The 24,312-nt window shown below is 44.6% G+C and overlaps 3 protein-coding genes across 3 annotated transcripts; 2 read left to right on the top strand and 1 right to left on the bottom strand.

Moving 5' to 3' along the window:
• Window positions 1-29: 29 nt before the first annotated feature.
• Window positions 30-12,365, top strand: LOC129829035 (protein unc-13 homolog D-like). The gene is made up of 34 exons (XM_055890471.1): window positions 30-886; window positions 1,905-1,937; window positions 2,061-2,111; window positions 2,344-2,400; window positions 2,550-2,657; window positions 2,837-2,896; window positions 3,043-3,109; window positions 3,316-3,496; window positions 3,683-3,727; window positions 3,822-3,893; window positions 3,975-4,044; window positions 4,290-4,394; window positions 4,738-4,830; window positions 4,916-5,016; window positions 5,100-5,217; window positions 5,311-5,432; window positions 6,054-6,144; window positions 6,246-6,302; window positions 6,418-6,515; window positions 6,721-6,772; window positions 6,856-6,986; window positions 7,115-7,235; window positions 8,122-8,274; window positions 8,434-8,529; window positions 8,720-8,926; window positions 9,458-9,532; window positions 9,658-9,737; window positions 9,875-9,989; window positions 10,713-10,784; window positions 10,931-11,014; window positions 11,106-11,226; window positions 11,314-11,437; window positions 11,623-11,840; window positions 11,916-12,365. The coding sequence occupies exons 1-34, from the start codon at window positions 824-826 to the stop codon at window positions 12,023-12,025; spliced, it is 3,351 nt and encodes a 1,116-aa protein (XP_055746446.1). The 5' UTR covers window positions 30-823; the 3' UTR covers window positions 12,026-12,365.
• On the bottom strand, window positions 12,039-21,955 carry unk (unk zinc finger). The gene is made up of 14 exons (XM_055890472.1): window positions 19,146-21,955; window positions 18,438-18,647; window positions 17,522-17,698; window positions 17,241-17,371; window positions 17,002-17,137; window positions 16,758-16,875; window positions 16,492-16,579; window positions 16,010-16,377; window positions 14,736-14,952; window positions 14,401-14,496; window positions 14,133-14,318; window positions 13,791-13,972; window positions 13,352-13,612; window positions 12,039-13,203 (listed from the first exon to the last, which is right to left on the bottom strand). Exons 1-14 carry the CDS (start codon window positions 19,292-19,294, stop codon window positions 13,051-13,053), a joined length of 2,472 nt encoding a protein of 823 aa, XP_055746447.1. The 5' UTR covers window positions 19,295-21,955; the 3' UTR covers window positions 12,039-13,050.
• A 21-nt stretch (window positions 21,956-21,976) lies between these two features.
• Window positions 21,977-24,294, top strand: LOC129829039 (histone H3.3A). The gene is made up of 4 exons (XM_055890474.1): window positions 21,977-22,078; window positions 22,963-23,094; window positions 23,248-23,401; window positions 23,504-24,294. The coding sequence occupies exons 2-4, from the start codon at window positions 22,967-22,969 to the stop codon at window positions 23,630-23,632; spliced, it is 411 nt and encodes a 136-aa protein (XP_055746449.1). The 5' UTR covers window positions 21,977-22,078; window positions 22,963-22,966; the 3' UTR covers window positions 23,633-24,294.
• Window positions 24,295-24,312: the final 18 nt, after the last annotated feature.

Raw genomic sequence — 24,312 nt, 5'->3', positions numbered from 1 at the left:
GCACCCTCACCACCAAACTACAGGTGCAAGTGCTCTTGTTGACACCATACATTGGTTGACGCAGAAAACCTTCACAAATGTGTGTAGTTCCCTGTAGTTTCTAGAGGAAGTGTAACAGTATAGCTTCCGTCCCTCTCCTCACCCCTACCTGGGCTCGAACCAGGGACCCTCTGCACACATAGACAACAGCCACCCTCTAAGCATCGTTACCCATTGCGCCACAAAAGCCTCGGGGAACAACTACTTCAACTACTTCAAGGGGAACAACTACTTCAAGGTCTCAGAGCGAGTGACATCGACGATTGAAACACTATTAGCGCGTACCACCGCTAACTAGCTAGTCATTTCACATCGGTTACAGAAGCTTGGTGGTGATAGGCTGATGAGTTTTGTTGAAACAGAGACAAACGAGAAGAGAACACCATGCACGGGAGAGAGAAACATGCTATGTTCTTGAAAGTGATGGCGTGTGTGTGTGTGTGTGTGTGTGTGTGTGTGTGTGTGTGTGTGTGTGTGTGTGTGTGTGTGTGTGTGTGTGCGTGTGCGTGTGTGTGTGTGTGTTTATGCGTTTGAGTGTGTGTACACTACTGTATACAGTTTGCAAGAGAAAGAGAGAAATGGCATTTGGACAAAGATAAAGAAACGGTTGCAAGTTACAGCAACCACCTTCAACAGGAAATGATGACTTCCTGTTGCTAAGCGATAGCACTGCTCTCTCGTATAGCCTCCCATCCACTAGACACAGCAGACAACACACAGCCACAAACACGCAGTCATACAGACTCACCAAAGACGGGCATTTGGTTGTTCGTCCACATCAACCATGATGACAAGCCAGGATGGATTCTCCAGAACAGGAGATGACCTACTACAACCTCCCGATCAGGCAAGTACTTAACTTTGTCATGTAGAAAATAAGTTAATTTGATGTGTTCATATTTGAAATACGCAACTAAATAAATCCAAAGCATTAGTCTTCTGTGAAACACCTTTATTGTCCTGGCATTGGCCCATCTTATTAGAACGGGTTTATATTGCGTTTTGGCACTATGTTAATCATCAGGCTCATGTGTGTGTGTTTAGAGTTTGATGTACTCTTAGATAACAGTTTGGGAGGATGGCCTCAACGGATGCTGAGGTCAAATTGGTTTGAAAAACTTTATTTTCCGCATCAGTTAAGTTTTGAGTGACTTCAAAATACCTTTTGTATTGAGAAGAAATGTGTCATAATCATTGATGTTTTAATAACACTTGAATTATCGTTAATGTACTCGTTGTGTAAGCATTACATGCAGTCCATTTGGTATTTCTAGACAAGATGTGACCATGAATCATACTTCGGTACTACTCGGTACTACTTGAGGTCAGATGATACTGTATGGAGAGGGATGTGTTTTTCACTTTTCATAAAAGAACCACAGACAAGACATCCATAGTTGTAATACCTGTGTGTGTGTGTGTGTGTGTGTGTGTGTGTGTGTGTGTGTGTGTGTGTGTGTGTGTGTGTGTGTGTGTGTGTGTGTGTGTGTGTGTGTGTGTGTGTGTGTGTGTGTGTGTGTGTGTGTGTGTGTGTGTGTGTGTGCGTTCATGTTTTATGTGCATAATTTCTTATCCAATCCTACATTTGTGTAGAGACTGGAGTAGTGTAGTTTCTTTATCGCCTTCAATGAGGAAGTCCCTGCCAGAATCGATGCCTATCTGACTTGTGTCACCCTGACTATGCATGGGATTGTTTCACATTAAAACCTTTCTCAAGCTCCCCACTATTGCATAATTGCTATGACCCAGCAGGTACATTTGGCCTATCTATGGCGTGGATTTCTAGGATAAGTATAGGGCCAGGGGTTTCTTGACCACCAGTGGCTAAACTGTGTTGCTTCCCTTCCACATTTGCCTCCATACAGACTCGTGGCTCAACTTGGAACAGACAGAGACAGGTAGAGTGAGAAGAACCTCTATTTTAAATATGCACAAAATATGAATGCTATTTTGCTATACATGCTTCCGACAACCAAGGTTTCCTGTATTACGGTATTGTGTGTGACCCCTCTTTCTCTCAGAGCTCCCCTGCCCGTAAACTGGGGATGACCAGGAAAGAGAAGGACACAAGGGTAGGTCCAGCTCCTTTTTATCTCGACATAGGGACAAGGGTGGTTAAGCAGTATGAGCTAAAGCCTTGTGCTGCAAAGAATATCATAATCAATGATGTTGTGTCTTGATTGTATTTGTCATTATCAAATAAACTATTAAGTAAGTTTGTACACAATCACTTTATGAACTGATGACTTCAGCATTTCTTGAATACAGCATACACAGTAGATAACATGATCTATGTACTTTCAGGACTTTAAGGAGAATGAGAACCCAGAAGAGAAGGAGAGAATACATAATGAGCAAGAGGTATCATCGTTATAACTCATAAGAATTGTGCTCATTTTCATTGGATTTTTTTCTACAGCAGGTTGCATTAGTAGTCATTTTAGAGTCCCTATTGAAGGTTCATGTTTGTCCATCTTCTCTCTCTTTCTCCCACATCCTCTCCCTCCCAGCTCAAGTCGCTGTATAAAGAGCTGCTGTACACTATCACCCACAAGCTGGGGAAGCCAGCCTCGGCAGAGGTCTTCACTGACAACCAGCTGCACCAATACATCAGAGAGGTGATAATCTAACCGAACAAACTCAACTAACCCTGTAATATACTAACCCTCTCATTTACATGACATCTAACCACACTCTCTCTGTCCTCAACCTCTCACAGACCAAATGCTGTGCTCTGATTATTTCATTGTCCCAATACTAATACCTTGTTGCTATCAAACTACCCCTCCCCCTTTAGGCTTTCTCTATGGCAGTGGATGAACACCAGAGTCTGACAGAGAGGGTCCAGAACACAGAGGTGAGTTAGCAGAGGACTTTCAAAGGTCTATGAGAAGCCATTTGACCCAGCAGTATTTACCTATACAGTATCTAAGGGGGATTTTGTCGCATGAAAGAGTCCACCTATTATTTTTCTCAGTTCCTGAGTCTGAGTCTTGTCCACAGCCTCCAGTCTACTGTCTGATGGCCACTGTGAAGGAAGCCACGGGCATCCTGGGAAAAGACGTCAGTGGTACGTCTTCCTCACCTCAGATCTGTGAACACAATTCATTTCATTTAGGGTTAGGGTGAACTATTTAGATTATCTGGAGTTGGCAAGAGATTTCTCTATTTAGGTTGGTCCGTTTAGGAACTACAGATCTAGCAGAAGTTCTACTATTGTGGCCTGCGAATCCAACTATAGTTGACCTCCAGTGGGTTGTGTTATGTTGTCCCCAGGTTTCAGTGACCCATACTGCTTACTGACCATCCTGGAGGATGAGAAGGAGAGCAGGACACGGCGGTCCAGACCTAAACCCCGTAAAGCCGTGGTGAAGGACGCCGCCTCAGACGAGAAGGTTTACACGACAGACACAAAGAAACAGACCCTCAACCCCATCTGGAACCAGACCTTCGTACTGTGCGTGAAGGAACATTTACATAGCACCTAGAACCTATAAATATGACAAATCTATGAGTTTACTTTACAAAGGGTGCCTTGAAATAGCCTGGTCCCCTGAACATCCTGACAAAGTAAACACTGAAGCTACTCCATGTGGTGTCTCTCATGGAGATTGTAAACATATTTCTTCCCCTGGGCTGGTAGGGAGTTTGAAGACACTACAGTGGCCAGCTTCCACATCGAGATGTGGTGAGTTTCCAGTAAACCACTGTTCTGTTAAGTTGAAGTAAAAGAAACTCAACCTGTTACTTCATATTCATTCGGATCAATCTCTCTCTCATAGGGACAAGGATGAGGAGTTGTCTCTGGCACAGAAGCTAGAGGAGATCCGAACCAATTTCCATGGACTGAGGAGGTAGAGCTTGCACACACACACGCACTCGCGCGCACACACACACACATTATCCCAATGTTGATCGTTTCTGACCCCATTCAGGATGATCAAAGATGCTAAGAAGGAGAAAGGCCAGGATGATTACTTGGGAAGCATTGTGCTGAGACTGAAGGTAAAGCAGTTCCAAAACACACATGCTCACCCACCCTGATGCTCACCAAGCAACACTCCTAATGTGTGTGTGTGTGTGTGTGTGTGTGTGTGTGTGTGTGTGTGTGTGTGTGTGTGTGTGTGTGTGTGTGTGTGTGTGTGTGTGTGTGTGTGGGTGTGTGGGTGTGTGGGTGTGTGGGTGTGTGGGTGTGTGCGTGCGTGTGTGTGGGTGCGTGCGTGCGTGTGTGTGTGTGTGTGTGTGTGAAGGACCTGCATTGTACAGAGGATAACTGGTATGTTCTGGAACCGAGGACAGAGACTTATCCAGATCGGGGCCAGTGTCATCTGCAGCTCAAATTCATCCATAAAGAGGTATGGAGCTCGAGTCCCTCTACAACTCTATAGTGACAACTTATGTTTAATTAAGCAGAATTGGTCAACGTAATGAACACACAAAACCAAAATTGTCAATCTACACATCCAGTCAGACGGATGAGAGAAACACCAAAGGAGCAGGGTGGTCTTTCTCTTACAGTAACTGTGAGATATTTAAAAAAAAATTAAACAATGTTTAATTAACAGTTATTAATAGTTGTTGATCTATAGTAAGCTCAGGTTATCACTTGTAGTTGGTGATGTGTCTGCTGTACAATTGTATTTTATTGTATGTGAAAAAAGAAACAGACCGATTATAGTGTTTGTTTGTCTGTGACAGAGAGACGGGACTTTGAGTGCTGGTCGTAGTGCTTACGTCAACTACTGTGGGATCCTACTGCAGTTTGTCCAGTCTTACATTGCTAAGCAGCAGGTAATAAATGTTCAGTTCCAACATTTGACAGTCATATACCTGTACATCTAGTGGTTCATCTGTGAAGGTAATACACCTGCCTCAGGGTAGTGTTCCATGGAAGGGGGAGTTGTGTGGGGAGGGACAGACCCTGTTGGAACTCTACGCCACTCAGTGTAACCTCTCGCCTTTCCTGCAGGACCTTGCGTAAGTAGGCTACCACACACTCAAAACACATACACACATCTACACTCGTTTACATGTTCAAATTGACACTATATGTTTTATAGGAAGTGGATGGCCTACAGTAAACTATACCAAAGTTTAGAGGTGGATTCCTCAGTGCTGCTCCAGCAGCTGACCAGTATAGAGTACCACTGGCACCAGCAGGATCTACCCTACCAACAGGTAAGACAGGCTTTACTTTGCTTTTGTTGCATATTCTATACTGTGTACAGTATATCATTTACTAAAGAAATAAACACAAACATATGTGTACAGAAACAGGAGCTAGGGGACTCTCTCCGTGGTTTCCTGCATTATGGACTGTGTCTCGTGGCCAAATACAGAGACATCTTTCCCCCAACGCAGGACGCTACCCCTCGCTTACACAGACTGCTCAGGTACCCTGTGTGTGTGTGTGTGTGTGTGTGTGTGTGTGTGTGTGTGTGTGTGTGTGTGTGTGTGTGTGTGTGTGTGTGTGTGTGTGTGTGTGTGTGTGTGTGTGTGTGTGTGTGTGTGTGTGTGTGTGTGTGTGTGTGTTTGTATTTGTATTAATTATGGATCCCCATTAGCTGCTGCCAAGGCCCCAATTTGACCTATCAGGTGTAAAGCCATAACACTTACGTTTTTCCGACAGCAGACCATGATCGATAATGTCAAAAGACGCCCTGAAGTCTAACAAAACAGCCCCCACAATATTTTTTATCATCAATTTCTCTCAGCCAATCATCAGTTATTTGTGTAAGTGCTGTGCTTGTTGAATGTCCTTCCCTACAAGCGTGCTGAAAGTCTGTTGTCATTTTGTTTACTGTCAAATGTGTGTGTGTGTGTGTGTGTGTGTGTGTGTGTGTGTGTGTGTGTGTGTGTGTGTGTGTGTGTGTGTGTGTGTGTGTGTGTGTGTGTGTGTGTGTGTGTGTGTGTGTGTGTGTGTGTGTGTGTGTGTGTGTGTGTGTGTGTGTGTGTGTGTGTGTGTGTTTATTAAAACAGAGCTAATGAACAACCTGTGTGTTGTTTTGTTGTAGGATCCTGTCTCAGGTCTGTAAGACGCAGGCATTTCAAAAGCTGAACGCAGCTCAGTTTGACCTACATGACGAGGTCAACGAGGCTGTGCATGTAAGTACATATAGAAAGACTACTATGAAGTCTACAGTTAATACTGTGAAAGATCCACAGAGCTATTACTCTGTAAGACTAAATGTCTTTGTTTGCCTCAGTCTGGTACACAGGAGTGGTTCACCATAAAGAAAGGGCTACACCAGCCCATGAACAAGGTAGGCTATCAATTTCAAAGCACATCATGCACTTCTTTACACACTTTCCCTTTATACACATTCTGTAACTTTATATCTCTTTCCACCCCCCCACCCCCCATTTCCCTCATCCCAGGACCCGACAGAGACCGTGAGTGCTCTCTCTAGGCTGATAGGTGAAGTACAGCAGGACATCAAGCACAACAAGGACTGCTGGAATAGAGTGTTTGTCAGGTAAGAGACAGACGACCATACAGAACATAAGTATAGTGGGAGGTGTCATTATCTGTCTTCAATACGCAGAAGGTCTGGTTGTTTATCATATGAATGGACTTAAATGGGGTTGTTTCTCTCTCTCTCTCTCTCCATCTCTCTCTCTCTCTCTCTCTCTCTCTCTCTCTCTCTCTCTCTCTCTCTCTCTCTCTCTCTCTCTCTGTAGTGCTGTGCAGGTGGATGTGTTCACTGTAGTCTACCAAAAGCTGGACTTCCTGGTAAGTGGAGTCCAGCGTTTTTTACTCTCTACCTCGCTCTCTCCTCTGTATAACTCACACCTTTTCCCCTCTCTCTCCTGTAGCTGGCAGGGGAGGTGAGAGACACTCTCAGCCTGTTGGAGGGTGAGATGGAGCAGAGTCTAGCCAATAGCCTGTTCCCTCTCTACCTAAGTCTACAAGTCATCCACAAAGACAAGGCCTTCCTACAGAAAAGGTCAGAGATTACTCCCTTATGCTACATACTCAGTAGTACATACTACTTACACACTACTCCCTTACACGTATTCAGTACTTCACACTACTACACTATATGATAGAGCTAAGGCTGTTGTGTTGTTTCAGGGGTAAACTGTTGGAGCTGACTAACTTCCATGAGGGCTTCCGTGAGGCGCTTCCCTATTGGTTGAACAAGGCCTTCAGCACCACTCAGGACAGGGTGGAGAGAGCTGTACAGGTGGACCAGGTAACATACTGTTATAACACAACACCTAGAATAGAATGGAATTCCACCCACTCCTCAATCAAAACTACCATTATCCCGCCCATTCTCCCTCCAGCAGAGGGAGACTTCAGCCCTTCGCCAGGTTAAATACACACACCTGCAGGCAATTAGTGGCAGCCTGACAAACCTCCAGTTGATACCTTTCGGTGTTTGTAGTAGTTCAGTAGGTTATAACTTTTACCTGTTGATATATTTATTGAAAATAAATCATCTGTACCATCCTATCATCCCTGCTATTACATTCTATGATTAATATAGGCTATAGCTTTTTGAACTGTTCTCCATCTCTCTGTGTGTTCTTACCGACACAATTCCACGGTAGCCCATACCAACATCAGCAACACAACCTATACAGTCCTTTCAGTCTACCAGTTTTTACAATAATTGAATAGAATAATATAATTAAGTAGAATAGATACCAGCTAAAATATTCACTGTACACCTTAAAGTTGCACTCCAGTCTCCTTTTCACCTCATTTATCACCTGATATACTCAACAAAAGGCACATCTCGATAGGTGGTCAAGGTATCCTCGTGATTTGGCACAAGTGAGGGGATTGGACTTCCCTACTTTGTTTTCTATTGCTCCTCTACTTTTCCCTCCAAGCAAGGGGGGAGGCCGATGACATCAGAGGGCACCATCAGACCAACTCCCTAAATGGCCTACATCTTGAAGTTTGCAACTAAAAAAAGCACTATTTTCCTCAAAAAATCTTTTTGTCTACATGACTGTATTTATACGTGGGATATTGTTTTTCAACAGGAAAAGTAAAAAAATGTCAGGGGTGTGTCTTTTAAAGCCAGGTAAGATAGTCACTCCCTCTCTCTCTCTCCTGTCTTTCCCAAGCTCCAGCCGCTGCAGTCGGGCCCGGTGCCCATAAAACACAGCTCGTCAGCAGTAGACCTGGTGACCTGTGTCCAGCCCATCTGTCAGCTGTGGGAGCAGCTCTCCTGGCCAGACCCTGAGGAGGCCTTCATGCTCATGGTCAAACTCACTGAGGTACTGCATCATAAACATATATTGTCATGCAAGTACACATAGTATCTCATCATAACCAGACAAGGACATGCTCTATCATACATTATCATACACACATTTACTATTGTTGGCAAACACGTTTTTGCTCATTTTTTGTGTGTGTGCGCGGTGTACGTTCAGGACGTGTGTAAGATTGTGATGAACTACTGTCGTATCCTGAAGGAGCGGGTCAGGGAGCTGTCTGAGAACTCAGACCCCGGCAGTGCTGTCAACATGGTGAGGGGAAGAACACTCCTCCCTCTATCCGCTTTCACTTTCATTTATTTTCCTCCTCTCTTTCTACTTGTGTCCATCTCAATCACAATTTTTGTGTGTCTATCTCCTCTTCTCTCAACTACATTTAAGTGAATTATGTTCATCGCCATCTCTCTGTGTCTCTCCCTCTTCCACCCCCCCCCCCCCCCAGCTGTGTGTAGTAGTGAATGACTTGGAACACCTGAGGTCAGTGCTGATCCGCCTGCCCCAGCAACTCAACTGGGCAGGGCTTCGAGAACGTACCCTTCACGTGATAGGGGACCCTCAGTTCCACAACGTGCTCCCCTCACAGCTGCAGCATGCACAGGGGGTCCTCAACAAAGAGATACGCTCTGCCTTAGAGACCGTTGGACGGAAGGTAGGGGTGTAGGAGAGAGGGGTGGGGTTCAATGGAGGAGTCAAAAGAGACCTAGACCAGGGCTACGTTCAGTACGTTTTTACGTTCTGTAACGTTCAATTGGATGGAAACGGTGCTGTACTGAATGACCAGTTAAAAAACGGGGAGGGTTTGGGAACGCTGTCAGCATGGCCACTTCCCTTTAAATACATCACTCAATGCTTCAAGCCACACCACGCCACACCCACCAAACGGGAGCAAACGTACCTCAAAGTCTGTTCAAGAACTTACAAGAAAGTTTTGGGGAAATGTGTCGTTCAGTACAAACCGTTCCGCAACGTAGCAAACGTTCAAGCGAACTGAACACACCTCAACTCACATTTTGAATTCAGTCTTGGCCTCTAGCATTTCTTCATGAACCAAATCTTAAACAAGGCCAAACCAGGAAGTTCAGCCGCCCTTTAAGACCCAAACGCTTCAGAAATTGGCCTATAGTCACCTTCATTAATAGAGTTTATAGTTATTGAAGTATCTCTCTCTCGCTCTCTCCAGCTGAATTCAGACATTGCGATGTACGTCCGCAGCATGTCTACTCGATGCAGAATGCCCTCCAAGTCCACTGAAGAAGTAAGAAACTGCCGTCAGCCATTTCCGATTCAGCAATACTGAATTTATAGACAAACATTTCCTTGACTTATGAAAAGCATATTACTGTAACTGACATGAACTGTTCCATGTGTCCCCTATCGTAGGCTGTGGTTCCCCTGATAAAATATCTGGAGAGAGAACTGCAGTACATGAATGAGAACCTAGTCCAAGAGAACTTCAACAGGTACAGGTACACACACGTACACACATAGCTGTAGCTGTATCACCCTCTTTGTTCCAGCATACCTGTATGAATATCTTATAGTAGTTGACAAGCCTTTCAAATATTCTCCTCATCTCCACTCTTCCTTCCTTCCCCAGTCTGTTGACTCCGTTGTGGACTAACTCCATAAGGACCTTATACCAGGTAGCTACACAGCAGAAGCAGGAGGATGGACTCATGGTGTTCTGTCAACGACTGCAATTCACACTCCAGGTTAGAATGGTACTGAGTACACACTCCAGGTTAGAATGGTACTGGGTACACACTCCAGGTTAGTTAAGTACTGGGTACACACTCCAGGTTAGTTAAGTACTGAGTACACACTCCAGGTTAGAATGGTACTGGGTACACACTCCAGGTTAGTTAAGTACTGAGTACACACTCCAGGTTAGAATGGTACTGGGTACACACTCCAGGTTAGTTAAGTACTGAGTACACACTCCAGGATAGTTAAGTACTGAGTACACACTCCAGGTTAGTTAAGTACTGAGTACACACTCCAGGTTAGAATGGTACTGGGTACACACTCCAGGTTAGTTAAGTACTGAGTACACACTCCAGGTTAGAATGGTACTGGGTACACACTCCAGGTTAGTTAAGTACTGAGTACACACTCCAGGTTAGTTAAGTACTGGGTACACACTCCAGGTTAGAATGGTACTGGGTACACACTCCAGGTTAGTTAAGTACTGAGTACACACTCCAGGTTAGAATGGTACTGGGTACACACTCCAGGTTAGTTAAGTACTGAGTACACACTCCAGGTTAGTTAAGTACTGAGCACACACTCCAGGTTAGAATGGTACTGGCTACACACTCCAGGTTAGTTAAGTACTGAGTACACACTCCAGGTTAGTATAGTACTGAGTACACACTCCAGATTAATACATTATTATTAAATACACACTTCAGAACATTTCTGACTGTGTGTTGCAGTGTCTGGAGCAGTGTTTTCATGCTGAGGGGAATGGACTGCCACTGGATACTCTTCACATTGACAGCTACAAGGTGAGTTCATGTTGGTTACATTTCACATTATATTGTTAGAAACATATATGGTTCTATAAGGACATGTAGAAACATGAAATGGGGGGGGTCTTGGGTTATAAACACTATACAATAACTCTCTTTCCTCTCTCTACTCATTCATTGAGATTCTGAAAGCTCATCTGACACACAACTCTCTCAACTGCAAGCAGCTCATAGAGAAATTCCTGGATAGAAAAGTATGGGAGCAGGTAAGAGCCTATTTTATTTGTGTTGTATAACAGTAAAAAGCATTGCTATAGAATACATTGAGAATACATTGAATCTGTGTTTGTGTAACAGAAGGTTTACAGTGGAGAGAAGTACGGCGCGGTCACACTACTGGCATCCTACAGGAGGTCTGACCATAGACTCAGAGTGGAAGTGTTGAATGCAGCTAACCTCCTACCCATGGACTCCAACGGTAATTGGTTTCCTCTCCTTGTCTCCTTCTAGACAGGTCTACTAGACAGGTCTTCTTACAGATCAGATGTCTCCTGTCTCTCTCCAGGTTCCAGTGATCCGTTTGTCCAGTTGCGTCTGGAGCCTGGTCATGTGTTTTCTGAGGTGGAGCCTCGCACCACCCAGATCAAGAACTGTGACCTCAACCCCCTGTTCGACGAGGCCTTTGAGTTGTAAGCACTAGCTCCAACTGCGGCCCTTCCGTCGCTACATTGGTGGCAGCGGATAATCCAAGTCTCTCAGATCTTTCCAACTTTAACCTTGCCTCCTACTCATCCCTGCCCTTAGGAACTATACAAGTAATTATCTCTCCCATATTCCACTCTCATTCCCCTCTTCTTTATGTACTCCCGGTCAGTCTGGTGTCAGTGGAGCAGTGCCAGGCTGCGGGAGCGTGTCTGGTGGTGACAGTGTTGGACTATGACACCCTGACAACAGACGACTTCGAGGGGGAGGCCTTCCTGGCTCTGAAGGCAGTGCCGGGGGTCGAAGGGGGATCAGGGGACAGACAGGGGCACAAGCCAGACCCCTCCCCGGCCCAGATACGCCTGCCACTCATGCACCCCAAACCAAACGGTATGATTTGGAATTAAATTATGTGAAAATTAAACACAAAGGTGCATGATACTGAAGTGTGTGTGTTCTCTCCAGATGACAGTATCCTGAAGCTGTTGGAGTCGAGGAAAGGAGAGAGGGAGGCTCAGCTGTTTGTGAAGAAACGCAGACAGAGAGAGAAACAGTCCCAGGACGGGAAACAATAATAACACAACTTCATCCAAAAATATAAATTTGTTTTATTTTTCTATACCAAAACACACAAAATGAAACACTGTTGGTGGATGCAGTAGGACAAGGTGTGAACTTTGTGCCAGGTCTATGTATAGTAGTGATCGTGTCTTTTCACTGGTTATCAACACACCCCTGCTGTTTCCAAAGCCTGACACCTGGTGTAGTCAGTGCATGTAGCAAGTACGACATACAAGAACTATGTATATTTGACACGAGTTTGACATACTGTGAAATATCAAAATGCTTACAAATGTAAATTATGCCCCAGAAACATTATACATAGATTTTGATTAAAAAAAGGCTGGCATTTGAGTTAACGTGAAGCGCCTTGTTATTAAATGAAAATCGGCATCATTTCAGACTACACACTAGAATAGTACATTTTTCTTGATTGTTTTAACATGCTCCCATCTTTCCGGTTAACGAAGAATAATAATATTACAGACTGCAAACCTGAGTCAGTCACGCACAGAAACTATCTGTAAGCAACACAGACTGCTGCGTCCAAATAGTTTAACATGGCTTTCCTTCCTTCATCTGCAATTTCTTTGTAGGCTTCCACCATATGTCCTTCCTGTAGTTTCAGATCAGTGTGAAGGAGACAAGGAGAGGAAGCCTTTTTATACTATTGAGATGCAGCCCTATTCTTCCTCGGACTATAAGTCTCATTAGCAAAACAATAATAACTAACGGTAAAAACTAAAAACTTGTACTCCTTCAAATGGTGGCCCACTTAGGCTGCATCATGAGATGGCTGTCTGGATCATGCATGCCTTTAACAACTGAGTCAGATTTGTGGTTCAGCTTGTAATGGTTAAAGCCAGGTCTGTGATTAGAGAGCTGATCCTGAATCATTTCTTATGGACAGGTAGTGCATGTAAAAAAAAAACAAATCTGATCTTGAATCAGTGACAATATGGACCGGAGGCTGGTCTTTGGGCTGGTCTTTGAGTGAGGATACCATATCTATATCTGGGCTATAGATAGTTGAGTTAGGTCAGGATAACTGATCTAGGTTCTGTTCTGGGCAAAGGGGGCACTCTGTAGAGCTGGTGCAGCTGTCACACAGTAGACCATGTCCACAGGGCAGAGAGACCGATCCCTGCTCTCCACACGTCACACAACATTGACACTGCTTTCTATACACCACCTGGATAGGGGGATGAAAGAGAGGGAGAGGGGAGGAAAAAGTGAATAGTCTGCTGGTTAGTTGCGGAATGTTTCACACCAACAAGCAAAGCTCTGTGTGTATGTGAGTTTGCATGTGTATACTGCAAATATCGGTGTGTCTCCTTTACCTGTTCCACAGTGTGTAGACATGTACAGAGCTGGGCCTGCAAACTGAGGACAGACTCTAGAGGCAGTCTGTGGAGCAGCTGGAGCTGGTGGAGGCCCAAGTGAGGGTTCTCTCCTGTCCTCATGCTCTCCAGCGCCTCCTGGAGGAGGGAGGTCTGTCTCTTTGCCGTCTCCTCAGCCTGCCTCGCCCGCTCCGCTTCTAGAGCTGACCGACCGGCCGAGCCACGAGACTCCTCTGAATCCGACTTCAACACCGCCCACGACTGGAGTGAGAGCGGGATGTAGAGTGAGGGGGAGGGTGATGAGAAAAAAGAGGGAGAGAGCAACAGAGGGAGAAAGGGGGAAGGAAGAGAGGGAAAATGTTTTAGTCTGACCCATCTGTTGGTTTATTGGTGTACACTAACATGCACACACACACAAACCCACTCCCACTTCTCGTACCTGTGCTGTATGTCTCCAGGTGTGGTCCCAGTGTTTCAGTAGTCTGTTAGCCTCGTCTAGTTCCTGTCGGACCCGGGCTGTCTCCATGCTCTGGCCCATGGTGGGTAGCAGGGCCGGGGGCGTACCGGGAGAACCCTGGCCTGATGGGTGCTCCCAGATACTACTGCTCATACCATTCAGACCTGCAATACAGGAGACATGGAACACATGAGACATTTAGATATTTAGCTGAGGTGTCTTTGGAATGTATGGGAGAATTAAAGAATTATACACATTTTAAAACCCTCGAATTTTGTAGGATTTGGGCAGAAAAATACATGATCTAAAAAGATATCCACAAACCTAAAGAGCTATGCGATGGCCCCAAGAAGCTGCTTTCTGATTTGCTGGGCTGCGATAGATGGGAGGAGAAGAATGGCGATTGGTGGGTTCTGATTGGTGGAGAGGGCGAGGGGGAGCTGAAAGGGGCAGAGCTGCAGAGGGTTCCTGGAATGTTGACAGGAGCAGAGCTCTGGAGCTGATTTCCTCCTGCAACATCAACCAATAATTTAAATCAATCAATCATGAAATTCCACTCAGGCGTGTGCGTGTGTCTAGGCTCCATACTTACCCAGCATGGCTCTGGGAAGAGCTGAGCTGCTGTCCAGACTTCTCTGCAGGGCAGACATGCCAAAGTCGTTCAGGTCCAGGTCATCCAGAGCTGACTCTATACAACACATTATTAATCAAAACATCAGTCTGTCAGATCTGTACAGCAGCAATCAAGTGGCAATATTATTCAGCGATATCCCATGTAATTGCCCCTCAGGGATAATTTTGTTTTTAAATTGAATGGAATGTTAGGAAGTGAACTACAATAGTCAGCTAATTTTACAAATGGCTAGCTCCTCTGACTAAGAGTAATAAGAGTTTCAAAAGTCTACTGTGCCTGTGTGACTGACTCACCCACTACAGACTCTACGGTGTCGCTGGTGGGGTAGAAGGGCAGTGCGTTGGCATTCATGCCCGAGAAGAGGCCTGGTGCTGGGGCTCCATGGTGGAGGTGGTGGCCCTGGTGCAGGGGTCCTGGAGGGGCAGGGCTGGGAGGGGTGGCTGCCAGGCTGGAAGGAACACTCGATGACAGACTCAGAGGACTACCCACTGGGAGGAACACCAGCAGGTCCTAGAGAGAGCGAGAAGGGTGGTGATGGTATCTTCTATACAGACTGGTGTAGTTATAGTACAATAAGCAATGTCGCCTAATAGTTTCTGCTTTCAACAATGTGATATTGCTGCCTTACAGAGACATCAAGACAATGAATGACAAGCTGGCTGAAGCAGCAACAGACACCCAAGCCAATAATGTGTAATTATCAAAAAGAAAGGAGGACCAAGGCACTCTTCATATAATTCATTAAAATGCCTTTATTAGTATGGCATGTTCAATAGAAACAACTTTTTAAAAATCCGACGTTTCGGCTACATGGCCTTCGTCAGGGAGTACAAAGAAATAATACAATGTCCTCTTTTGAACAGCTTTTCCAATTAGCCCTAATTAGAAGAGGGAATGGTTACAAAATTGATTGGACACACCTAGTAAGCAATACTATACACATTAAAAAGTGAAATACTGTAGCTGTTATCATAAAAATACAACTCCAAGCTAGAAGCATCAGAACACTAAAAGGTAGTTCTAACCTTAAATATGACTGGGAGAAGTGTCAAGAATAAGAAAGCAATATATTCCATAGTGCACTAGAACACAGCAAAACATGAACAACAGTCTAAACATAGCTGAGGGCAATTGAGCAAAAATGTCCACTAGATGACAGCAAATGGACCCATCACGACCCTACAGGAAGGGTGAGAAATCCATATCTTCCTTTAAAACAGGGTATTTAGTGGCCTGTAGTTTGTAAATCCAAAAACGTCATGTTTTGCTGTGTTTTAGTGTACTATGGAATATATTGCTTTCTTATTCTTGACACTTCTCACAGTCACATTTTTAAAACTTTGATTCTATTGAACATGCCATACAAATAAAGGCATTTTAATGAATTATATGAAGAGTGGCTTGGTCCTCCTTTCTTTTTGATGACCAATTTACCCCTTTTACCAAAGAGCACCTTCTGTCCACCAAAATGTACTATTGTGTACCTTAGTAGCGCTTCCCTTCCTCCTCTTTCTAATGTGTAATTATAGTTCGAAGCTGGTTGATTTTGACAACAATAAAAAGGTACCTGTTTGCTGTGATGAGACGCCATTTCTCTGTTGCGCTGGTCCATGGTAAAACTCTTCTGTTTGGCATGGTCTTCCCTCTCGTACCCCGGTGCCCTACCGTACCCCCCCTCCCCAGCCCAGGGGGAGAGGGGTTCGCCACCCCCACACACGTCCTCACACAACGACAGCACCCTCCCTAACAGGCCTTGTTCTGCCACACACCCCCCCCCTGACGGGGAGAACGGACCTCCAGACAGAGACCCAGATCTACCACCTCGGCCCCCAGGGCTGGAGCATCCTTCCTGGGCAGGGTGAGGGTCTTGGGGTCCTGGGAGGAGAGGTGGGGAGCTGGGGGTCTGAAACGAGGGTTCTTCACTGATAGGGGGCTCTATGGGACAGGAGGAGAAAGAGTAGATCAGTTACTTACTTGCCAACTATCATTTTACAACACGATTTTGCTAACTTTCATTTTACAACACGATTAGGGTGTTGAGACACTTACTGTTGTCAAGGTGTGCAAAGGCACAGAAGGGGCCCCGGGGGCAGCTGCCACACTGCTGCATATCATTACACTTCGTGGACTTATAGATCTGGAGAGGCACATCAGACAAAACACACTGTCATTTAATATAGAGTTCTAATTTGTGTTAAGCAAATGTAGCTAACTCGAACTTTGGCACAAATCTGCCAATGATATAAACGGATGACGTAGTTATAATTTGAGACAAGGAGCATGTTTCTGAAGTTAGGACGGACCGCATCACGTACCTCAGGGTGAAACTGCTGCTCTGTGCGTGTGTGGCAGTACTGGCATCCCTCTGCCACCTCACACTTACTGGGATCTCCCCACTCCTCACTGTGCTTCACCGCTGGGCACGGCAGCGCTCTGGAGAGGGAGAGAGAGAGACCCCACACACTTTAGTATTGTTTTTGGGACACAAGTAAATAATATATTTTTAAAAACAGGTCATATGACCTGTGTGTGTCAAATGGATGTGTGCATGTTTTGTACCTGTATTTGTGTTTGTGTGGACTACGCCGCCTGTCTTTGCTATTGTGGTAGTAGGGACAGGCGTAACCTTGGCGACACAGACGAGGAGGCTTTTTACACAGATCTGTCTTGTAGTGGGACAACACATAGGTGTTATCTACAGAGAGAGAAAGGGAGAGAAATGTAGTAGCATTGGAATCATGGCCTTCACATGGAACATCAATTGATCAGTTAAAGGATGTGCATGTGTATATTCGTACCCTGCCAACGCGGTTCCTCACTCAGGATCTTCTCAATGAGGGCGGTACTGGCCGCTAGCCCCGACTGGCCCTCCCCCCCTCCTCCCTCAGCAGCCCCCGACCCCCCTTGAGACTCCATCACCTGCACCTCCCTGGAGAGGGGAAGAGGGGTGCACATGGCAACGAGACCCGTTAGAAAGTGGAACAATGAAACAGAAATCTCTGGCTTTGGGTCATTAAACTAAATCTTAATTTGAAGACGAACAGAAGATATGTCTCCGCTGCACTGTATACTCCTGTACCTGACGTCGTAGACGGGACATCGTAGGTCATGTGATCCATGTGCAAAGGCGCAGTGGGAGCCGTTCTTACTGCAGTGGCCCTTCCCATCCGTCTCGTGGATACAGGAGCCCGTCTTATAGTACCTCAGGTGGTACCGCCGCTCTGTGTCGCCCGCCGTACGATGCAGGTACGGACATCTGGAAATCACAAATTGGGAAAACAAACTAAACATCTTGCTGGGTCATGTGATATTGTCTCAGAGCTACAGTCTTCCTCATTAGCATTCCCCTTGTGTGTGTTAATAGGCTGAGTGTGTGAAAGTGATAATGTGTCAGCACTTCTCCTGATCTGCCTGAGGCATGGCCCAGAGGGGGGGAGGGGGTGCTGTTTTCAGCTGCAAATCACAGCAGTCAACAACGATCACCTCAGCTATTCAACTGAATGGGTACACCTCATTGATAAACAGTACCCTCAATCTGAAAACAAATCTCAATCTCAGATTCTTAGGTGCTTTATTATGCAATGTAGAGCATGTTCTGTGTATCTTTAGGATGAAACTCATCACACCGATTGTCAGTCTGCACAGTACGGGGCCGTTTGTTCACTTGGTGTCGGCGCGGTGTGTTATAGGGACCACCCGCTGTTGGCCATTGACGGTCATAATTTTCGACCGTTACTACATGTAAAATCGGTTTGAAAATTACTGCCGGCACTCTGATCAGAGGTGCAAAGTACTCTCAGCCGGGCAAATCCTACCAGTCTGTCCATGCCTTTAATGTGGGGAACTCAAGAATTTACCTAATAGGGCAGATTTGAGACCCCCCCCAAAAACATTGGTTTTAGTGCACCATAAAATAGTGAAGAAAACAAGTCTCTGTCTTTTGTACCAATAGATCAAATAAAAAATCTTTCTCTTCCTCTCTCACACACACTTACTCATCCCCGTCAGAGCAGGTGCCTGTGCCCTCGTCGTATTTGGTGCAGTAGACGTCTGGACTGTAGTTGAAGGTTCCGTCCCGCCTGCGGATGGGCCTGCGGCGCCGCTGGTTCAGAAAGTGCCAGTGGAAGCATGCAAAGGGCCGGTGCTGGGTACACTTGTGCTGCACAAACAGAGGACACTGTTCTGTCCTGAACTCCTTCAGATACCTGCATAGAGCGGGAAAGAGAGGAAATTGGTAGAGATATAGGAGTAGTACATTAGTGCATGTCGTATATTTAATACCAAAAAAATAACAATAGCAAGCTGCACGTATTAGTTATCACAACTTTTCACCTATGTTGCAGATGTAAACATGGCCCCCTCAGACTCACTCTCAAAAACACAGACAACTTATGAACCACTTATGGACCATTACACCAATTAAAGTGTCTTATACTGTAATTTGACGGCATATTATCATATCCTGACATAAAATGTCCCAAAACAGTCCAGGGCTACTGTACAGATCCAAACCACGCCAACTCAGTCAACAGTAGGCCTCTCACTTATATTGCCTAACTAGAATTGGTACACACTAATGCAGACCAGAGATAGCTGGTAAAAAATACTTAAATTCAAACCCGACAGGAGCAATTTAACTAATTATCCTAACGTCAGTGGTGTTTGGGTGTGTTTATACACGTGAGGTTGTGTGGTCTACGTACGTGTAGTGTTGAGGTTTCTCAGGCTGTACGTGCAGGACGTTGGCGGGAGACGTCGTGCCACCTGCGGGCGAGGAGGATGAGGAGGAAGAAGGTCCACCGGAGGTCGTAGCCCCCGACGAGGACGGGGGCTTTGTGTGTGTTTTCGACATGTTTTCCTCTTTGAAGCTTTTGTACCAGCGTTCTGTTTCCAGTGTGCGACGAAGTCCGCATTCTTTACCTTTGCGCGCTTGCGCCTGGTACGAGGAAGTGGAAGCGTCAGTTCGAACGGTTTGCTAAGAACTGTGGGGCATGTAGTTCAACATTGTCTGTCCCATTTGCCTTTAAACTGCAGTCAGTGAAAGACAGAAATATAATTTTAACATAAAACAATTATCTTTATTAGATAGCGCATACATAAAGTTGTACTTGACGTTTGAGTCACACATGAAATGTGTTATGTGCAAACCAAATAATAAATAACAATATTACACGGTTTCCCACGTGTGTGGTCATTCATGAACTATTAGTTACAAAACATGCTCAACTTTTTATTTAACTTTCAAAACAGAATTTTGCAATTACTACTTCCAAGATACCACAGTCGACTGCAGTTACTACACTTTTCCTGCAGTTTCAAAACTGCAATCTTTTTTGTAATATGGAAATATGTACAATTGTGTGATATTTAATATTTTCCTGATCATTCACGAGCAATATGGTGATAAGAGTTATAGCTATCTGTCGAAAACTCTAGGGGGCATTCTGCCTTCTACCTACAGTTCTCAGCCATTAGCTTCGCCCAGGTCTGCCTCATGTGAACTACAATCCCGACGCTGTGTTTCAGCGTCTAGAAACGTCAATAATCATCGCTTGTGATACCGCCTTTGAAACGTATGGCCCTTATCCAGGGCCGGATCTAGCCTTTTTGGGGACCTAAGCAAGATGTGATTCCTGCAATTCTACATATTTTTCCATTGGGCGAAGTAACATTTTAGCAATTTTATAAAAAAAATCAATGCAATTCTACTTATGTTGCCATGGGGTAGAGATTAATTAAAAAAAATCTGTTTAACAGCTAATTTCCCACAATTCTAATCCATTTTGCCTTTGGGTGGAGACACATTTTTGCAGTTTTACAGCTAATTCCCTGCAATTCTACACAAGTGACTGCTTATGCCTGGAGCCAAACATGCCCTTATCTTTCATCAGTGAGAAGGAATCCTTCTTTAAATAAATAAAAATATACACTTACTGTATCAGTTTTTAACAGATCCATACAACTATGGTATGAGTGCCTCCATCCAACGAAACTACACTTCCCAAGTCACGCTTACACACAGGTGTTCGGAGCATGCTAAATAGCAAATTAGCACAGGTGGTCGCCTCTTCTCTGCCGCCTGTTCTCCGTAAACAAGCGCTGTAACATGGAGATATGGTCATGTGGGAACACCAAAGGTTCAGCTGGTGCCTAGCAGAACTCGGCTAGCCGAACAAATGTGCTTGCATTCTCTCTGGATCTGGATGCGACTTCCAAATCGAGGGAAAGGTCATCTCTGGATTAACTATATAATGTTATCTAAATGTAGTAATAAATAATTGACAATTCTGTGAACTGTCTTGGGTAAGTTTTAATTTGACACAGTACCTGTTAGCAAAGGTGTTAACTAGAGATGCTGTGCAGGGTTTTGTAGTCTTGCATGATGTGGCGCAGCATATCAGTGCTAGAGGAGTTACTACAGACCCTGGTTTGATTCCAGGCTGTATCACAACCAGCCGTGATTGGGAGTCCCATAGGGCGGCGCACAATTGGCCCAGCGTCGTCCTGGTTAAGGTTTGGCCAGGGTAGGCGTCATAGTAAATAAGAATTTGTTCTTAACTGACTTGCCTAGTTTTTTTAAATTTAACCTTTATTTAACTAGGCAAGTCAGTTTAAATAAAGATGTCTACTTTGATGCTAATGAGCATTTTTTAAATCTTAGAGTAAATAGAGCCGAATATATTGATTAAAAGTCCCCTTGTCCGAAAGAGAATTAAATTATTATCAAAACGTCACGCCAGGGTAAACCTACACAAGACACAGCCCTGTTTCTAAAATCTCTTATGAGAAAAATGAATGGTGAAAAAACAATTGGAACCATTTCCCTGTTTGACCGCTAGGTTTTATGGGTATTATGACACCTCCACTGCGTAGCTCTATTGAAGAATCCCTACTGTTGACCAATCTCCAGGATCCGAACTTCAGCTTGCCTCCAGAAAAATGTGGTTTGCCCGAACAGCCCATCAAAATATCACAAAATTCAAAAACGTCCTCATAATATATGCACGAACCGAACTTTTTCGGCTGTGAAGCATGTGGCTTCACAGTGCCGTAAACCTATCAAGGTGTATATCAATTTAACCTAAGGTCCTTATGCTTCCACAACCATACCGCAAGCGATGCATGTTAATGTTTAGACCGAACCTCTGGGATCTTAACAAAACTCCCCCCGACTAAAGAAGTCTTTGTTCAATGACTCTTATGTGTCATTTAATGGAACTGAGAGACATGATCAAGAGCTATAGTGATGTCCTTCAAGTTGCACAGAATTGTTAGAACATGATGAGACATGTTATGGATCCCATTTTGTAAAAAAAAAATTGAAATGGCATTATTTTCCACCAAAGTAGTTTCCTATAATGTCTCGGCTGCTGATTGGCTATAGAGGACAGACAACAACCAATGGGAGGGTGACTTTGTTAACCAATGAGAGAGACCTTTTGGTGGAGTTTAAACCAATGGTCTCACGAGTTTCTAGTTCTCAACCAACCGGATTTATAAACGGTTAGTTGACGTCATGGGGAAATATAATATTTGACTCACTTCCCCAGTTATCGTTATTCGTGGTTTGTGTCTGAAGGAAACGGAGTAACTTTAAATACGTTCAATTTTGGAATAGTCCAGCAGTTACCAATCGGTAAGTAACTTTAGCGGTTTTGGTAGTTTTCGTCTTACCAATCACAAATATTTGAAGTTGTCGTCGGTTGACGGTCTTAAATATGTAACAATAGAATTCCAATTGGAGATCTGAGATGGCTGGTGGCTAAACAGACTTGGTTGGCTACAGTACTGTAGGTAAATTACGTTAATTTGGTTTACTGCATTTTCTCCATTCTAGATAGCTATTTTGTTACTAAAAATGTGACTCGATTCAAGCAGGAGCGTGAGTTTTAATTAACGTTAACGTTGCTATATGGCATGTTGCTAGCTAACGTTAGCCATAGTGCTAATGCGCTTGGTTGGTTAGTGGTCGATCAGTGTTGTAGCTTTACGTTTTTAACGTTCTCTTTTCTACAGTATGTGTTTTCGTTTTGCTGGCGTCATTCCCACAATGGCTCGTTAAATTGATAGTAAAACGTTCTTGACATGTGTTTATTACACCTAGCTATAGCGTTTGCCCGCTCAAACGAACAAAGGTTCGCACTGCAGTGCAAAAATACGAAATGTTGGAAGGCAACAAGTTAAGGCGGGGAGGTTTGTTCATAAGCAAGCGCGCTGCTGGGACGGACGAGACTCCTCTCCGAGGGGTACCTAGGGGCGGGGGAGGGGGAGTATTCAAATTAGCCATTGTTACAATGTTGCTCAATTGTTGCAAGCTTTGCAACAATCGTCACTACCTAGCAAAGTTGACGGGACCAATTTAAGCGTTTTCGGCGGCAACATTTGAACTGTTGGTTTGAGGCAACTGAACTTGCAGCATATAGCCGTAGATTGTGCCTCGTTTTGAAAAGCTATTTCAAATCGGTATTGCCCTCTTCAAATCCCAGACTGACCATAATCTCCGTTATTTAAATGTTCTAGTGAAATGGCTCGTACCAAGCAAACCGCCCGCAAGTCCACCGGAGGAAAGGCGCCAAGGAAGCAGCTCGCTACAAAGGCAGCCAGGAAAAGCGCGCCATCCACCGGGGGAGTAAAGAAACCCCATCGTTACAGGTACTGGGAGCAGTTCAACCGGTTTTCCAACATTCTTTTGTTTACTTTGTCTAGATTTAACTTGCAGGTGTGTCAGTAACAGTTATAGTTTCACACATTTTAGGATTAATATCTAATGAACTGATTTAACATTATACTGTTTTTATTCCCCAGGCCAGGAACTGTGGCTCTGCGTGAGATCCGTCGTTACCAGAAGTCAACTGAGCTGCTGATCCGCAAGCTGCCCTTCCAGCGCCTGGTGAGAGAAATCGCCCAAGACTTCAAGACTGACCTGCGTTTCCAGAGTGCTGCCATTGGAGCTCTTCAGGTAAGATCCACGCTGACTGCTGCTATCACACTAATAGTATGAGGGCTAATGTACAGGGCAAACTGTAAAAAAAAAATGTTATTTCCCACTTCTCTCCAACAGGAGGCCAGCGAAGCATACCTGGTGGGTCTGTTCGAGGACACCAACCTGTGTGCCATCCACGCCAAGCGTGTCACCATCATGCCCAAAGACATCCAGCTGGCCCGGAGGATAAGGGGAGAGAGGGCTTAAATGACGATCAACTGCCTTTTCCAGACATAATCCTATTTATCTTAACCATTTCATAAGTGTTTTTTTTTCCTTTTTTTTCTGTTTTTTGTAATGTATTTTAGAATGATAAGAGATCAGTCATTCCACAAACCTCAATTAAGATCTGGCCAATGTGAGGACAGAAGAATGTAGGAATATCTGCTTCAATTGCAAATGAGGCTTGTTTTTACATTGAGTAGAGGATAGTGTATTACATGACTGTATTGACTGTTCAGTCAGATGCCCTCTTCAAATGTTAACTGGCTCATTTTGGATCCTGGTGGATAATATAGGCTCCAGATGAGGTTGGAGCTCTTGCTTGTGGTTCAAGGTGGGGGGGGATTCAAGATGTCTGAATTCTTCTCAGCTGCCAGGGGAAGACATGGTCTGTGTCCTTCATCAATTTCCACCCTCTGTCTGTCAGCATGTCTTGCACAACACCTCACTACTACATAGTGATGTCGGGATTTACCTCTTGACACTGTCTGGGATGGCTAGGAGCATGACAAAGCCCCTCTGTATATTCTGAACTGCTTTTTACATGTTATTTTTCCAACATACAAAACCTTGGCAGCTACATTTAATACTATTTATGGAAGCGTTGTCACATTGTAGTCTTTCTATTAAATGTCTTTATGAATAAATGCTCATGTGTTTCTTGT

The sequence above is a fragment of the Salvelinus fontinalis genome, chromosome 30 (genome assembly GCF_029448725.1).
Source record: "Salvelinus fontinalis isolate EN_2023a chromosome 30, ASM2944872v1, whole genome shotgun sequence".
NCBI lineage: Eukaryota > Metazoa > Chordata > Actinopteri > Salmoniformes > Salmonidae > Salvelinus > Salvelinus fontinalis.
This window is presented reverse-complemented; position numbering and strand designations above follow the sequence as displayed.

Excerpts from the sequence above, each read along its gene's own strand:
- LOC129829035 (XM_055890471.1), top strand. The coding sequence starts at position 824 with ATGATGACAAGCCAGGATGGATTCTCCAGAACAGGAGATGACCTACTA. Across the intron at positions 11,227-11,313 it reads CCTACCCATGGACTCCAACG|GTTCCAGTGATCCGTTTGTC; the intron begins GTAATTGGTTTC and ends GTCTCTCTCCAG. Across the intron at positions 11,841-11,915 it reads CATGCACCCCAAACCAAACG|ATGACAGTATCCTGAAGCTG; the intron begins GTATGATTTGGA and ends TGTTCTCTCCAG.
- unk (XM_055890472.1), bottom strand. The coding sequence starts at position 19,294 with ATGTCGAAAACACACACAAAGCCCCCGTCCTCGTCGGGGGCTACGACC. Across the intron at positions 16,876-17,001 it reads CCACACAAACACAAATACAG|AGCGCTGCCGTGCCCAGCGG; the intron begins GTACAAAACATG and ends CTCCCTCTCCAG. Across the intron at positions 13,613-13,790 it reads CCTGGAGACATACAGCACAG|TCGTGGGCGGTGTTGAAGTC; the intron begins GTACGAGAAGTG and ends CTCTCACTCCAG.
- LOC129829039 (XM_055890474.1), top strand. The coding sequence starts at position 22,967 with ATGGCTCGTACCAAGCAAACCGCCCGCAAGTCCACCGGAGGAAAGGCG. Across the intron at positions 23,095-23,247 it reads AAGAAACCCCATCGTTACAG|GCCAGGAACTGTGGCTCTGC; the intron begins GTACTGGGAGCA and ends TTTATTCCCCAG. Across the intron at positions 23,402-23,503 it reads CTGCCATTGGAGCTCTTCAG|GAGGCCAGCGAAGCATACCT; the intron begins GTAAGATCCACG and ends TCTCTCCAACAG.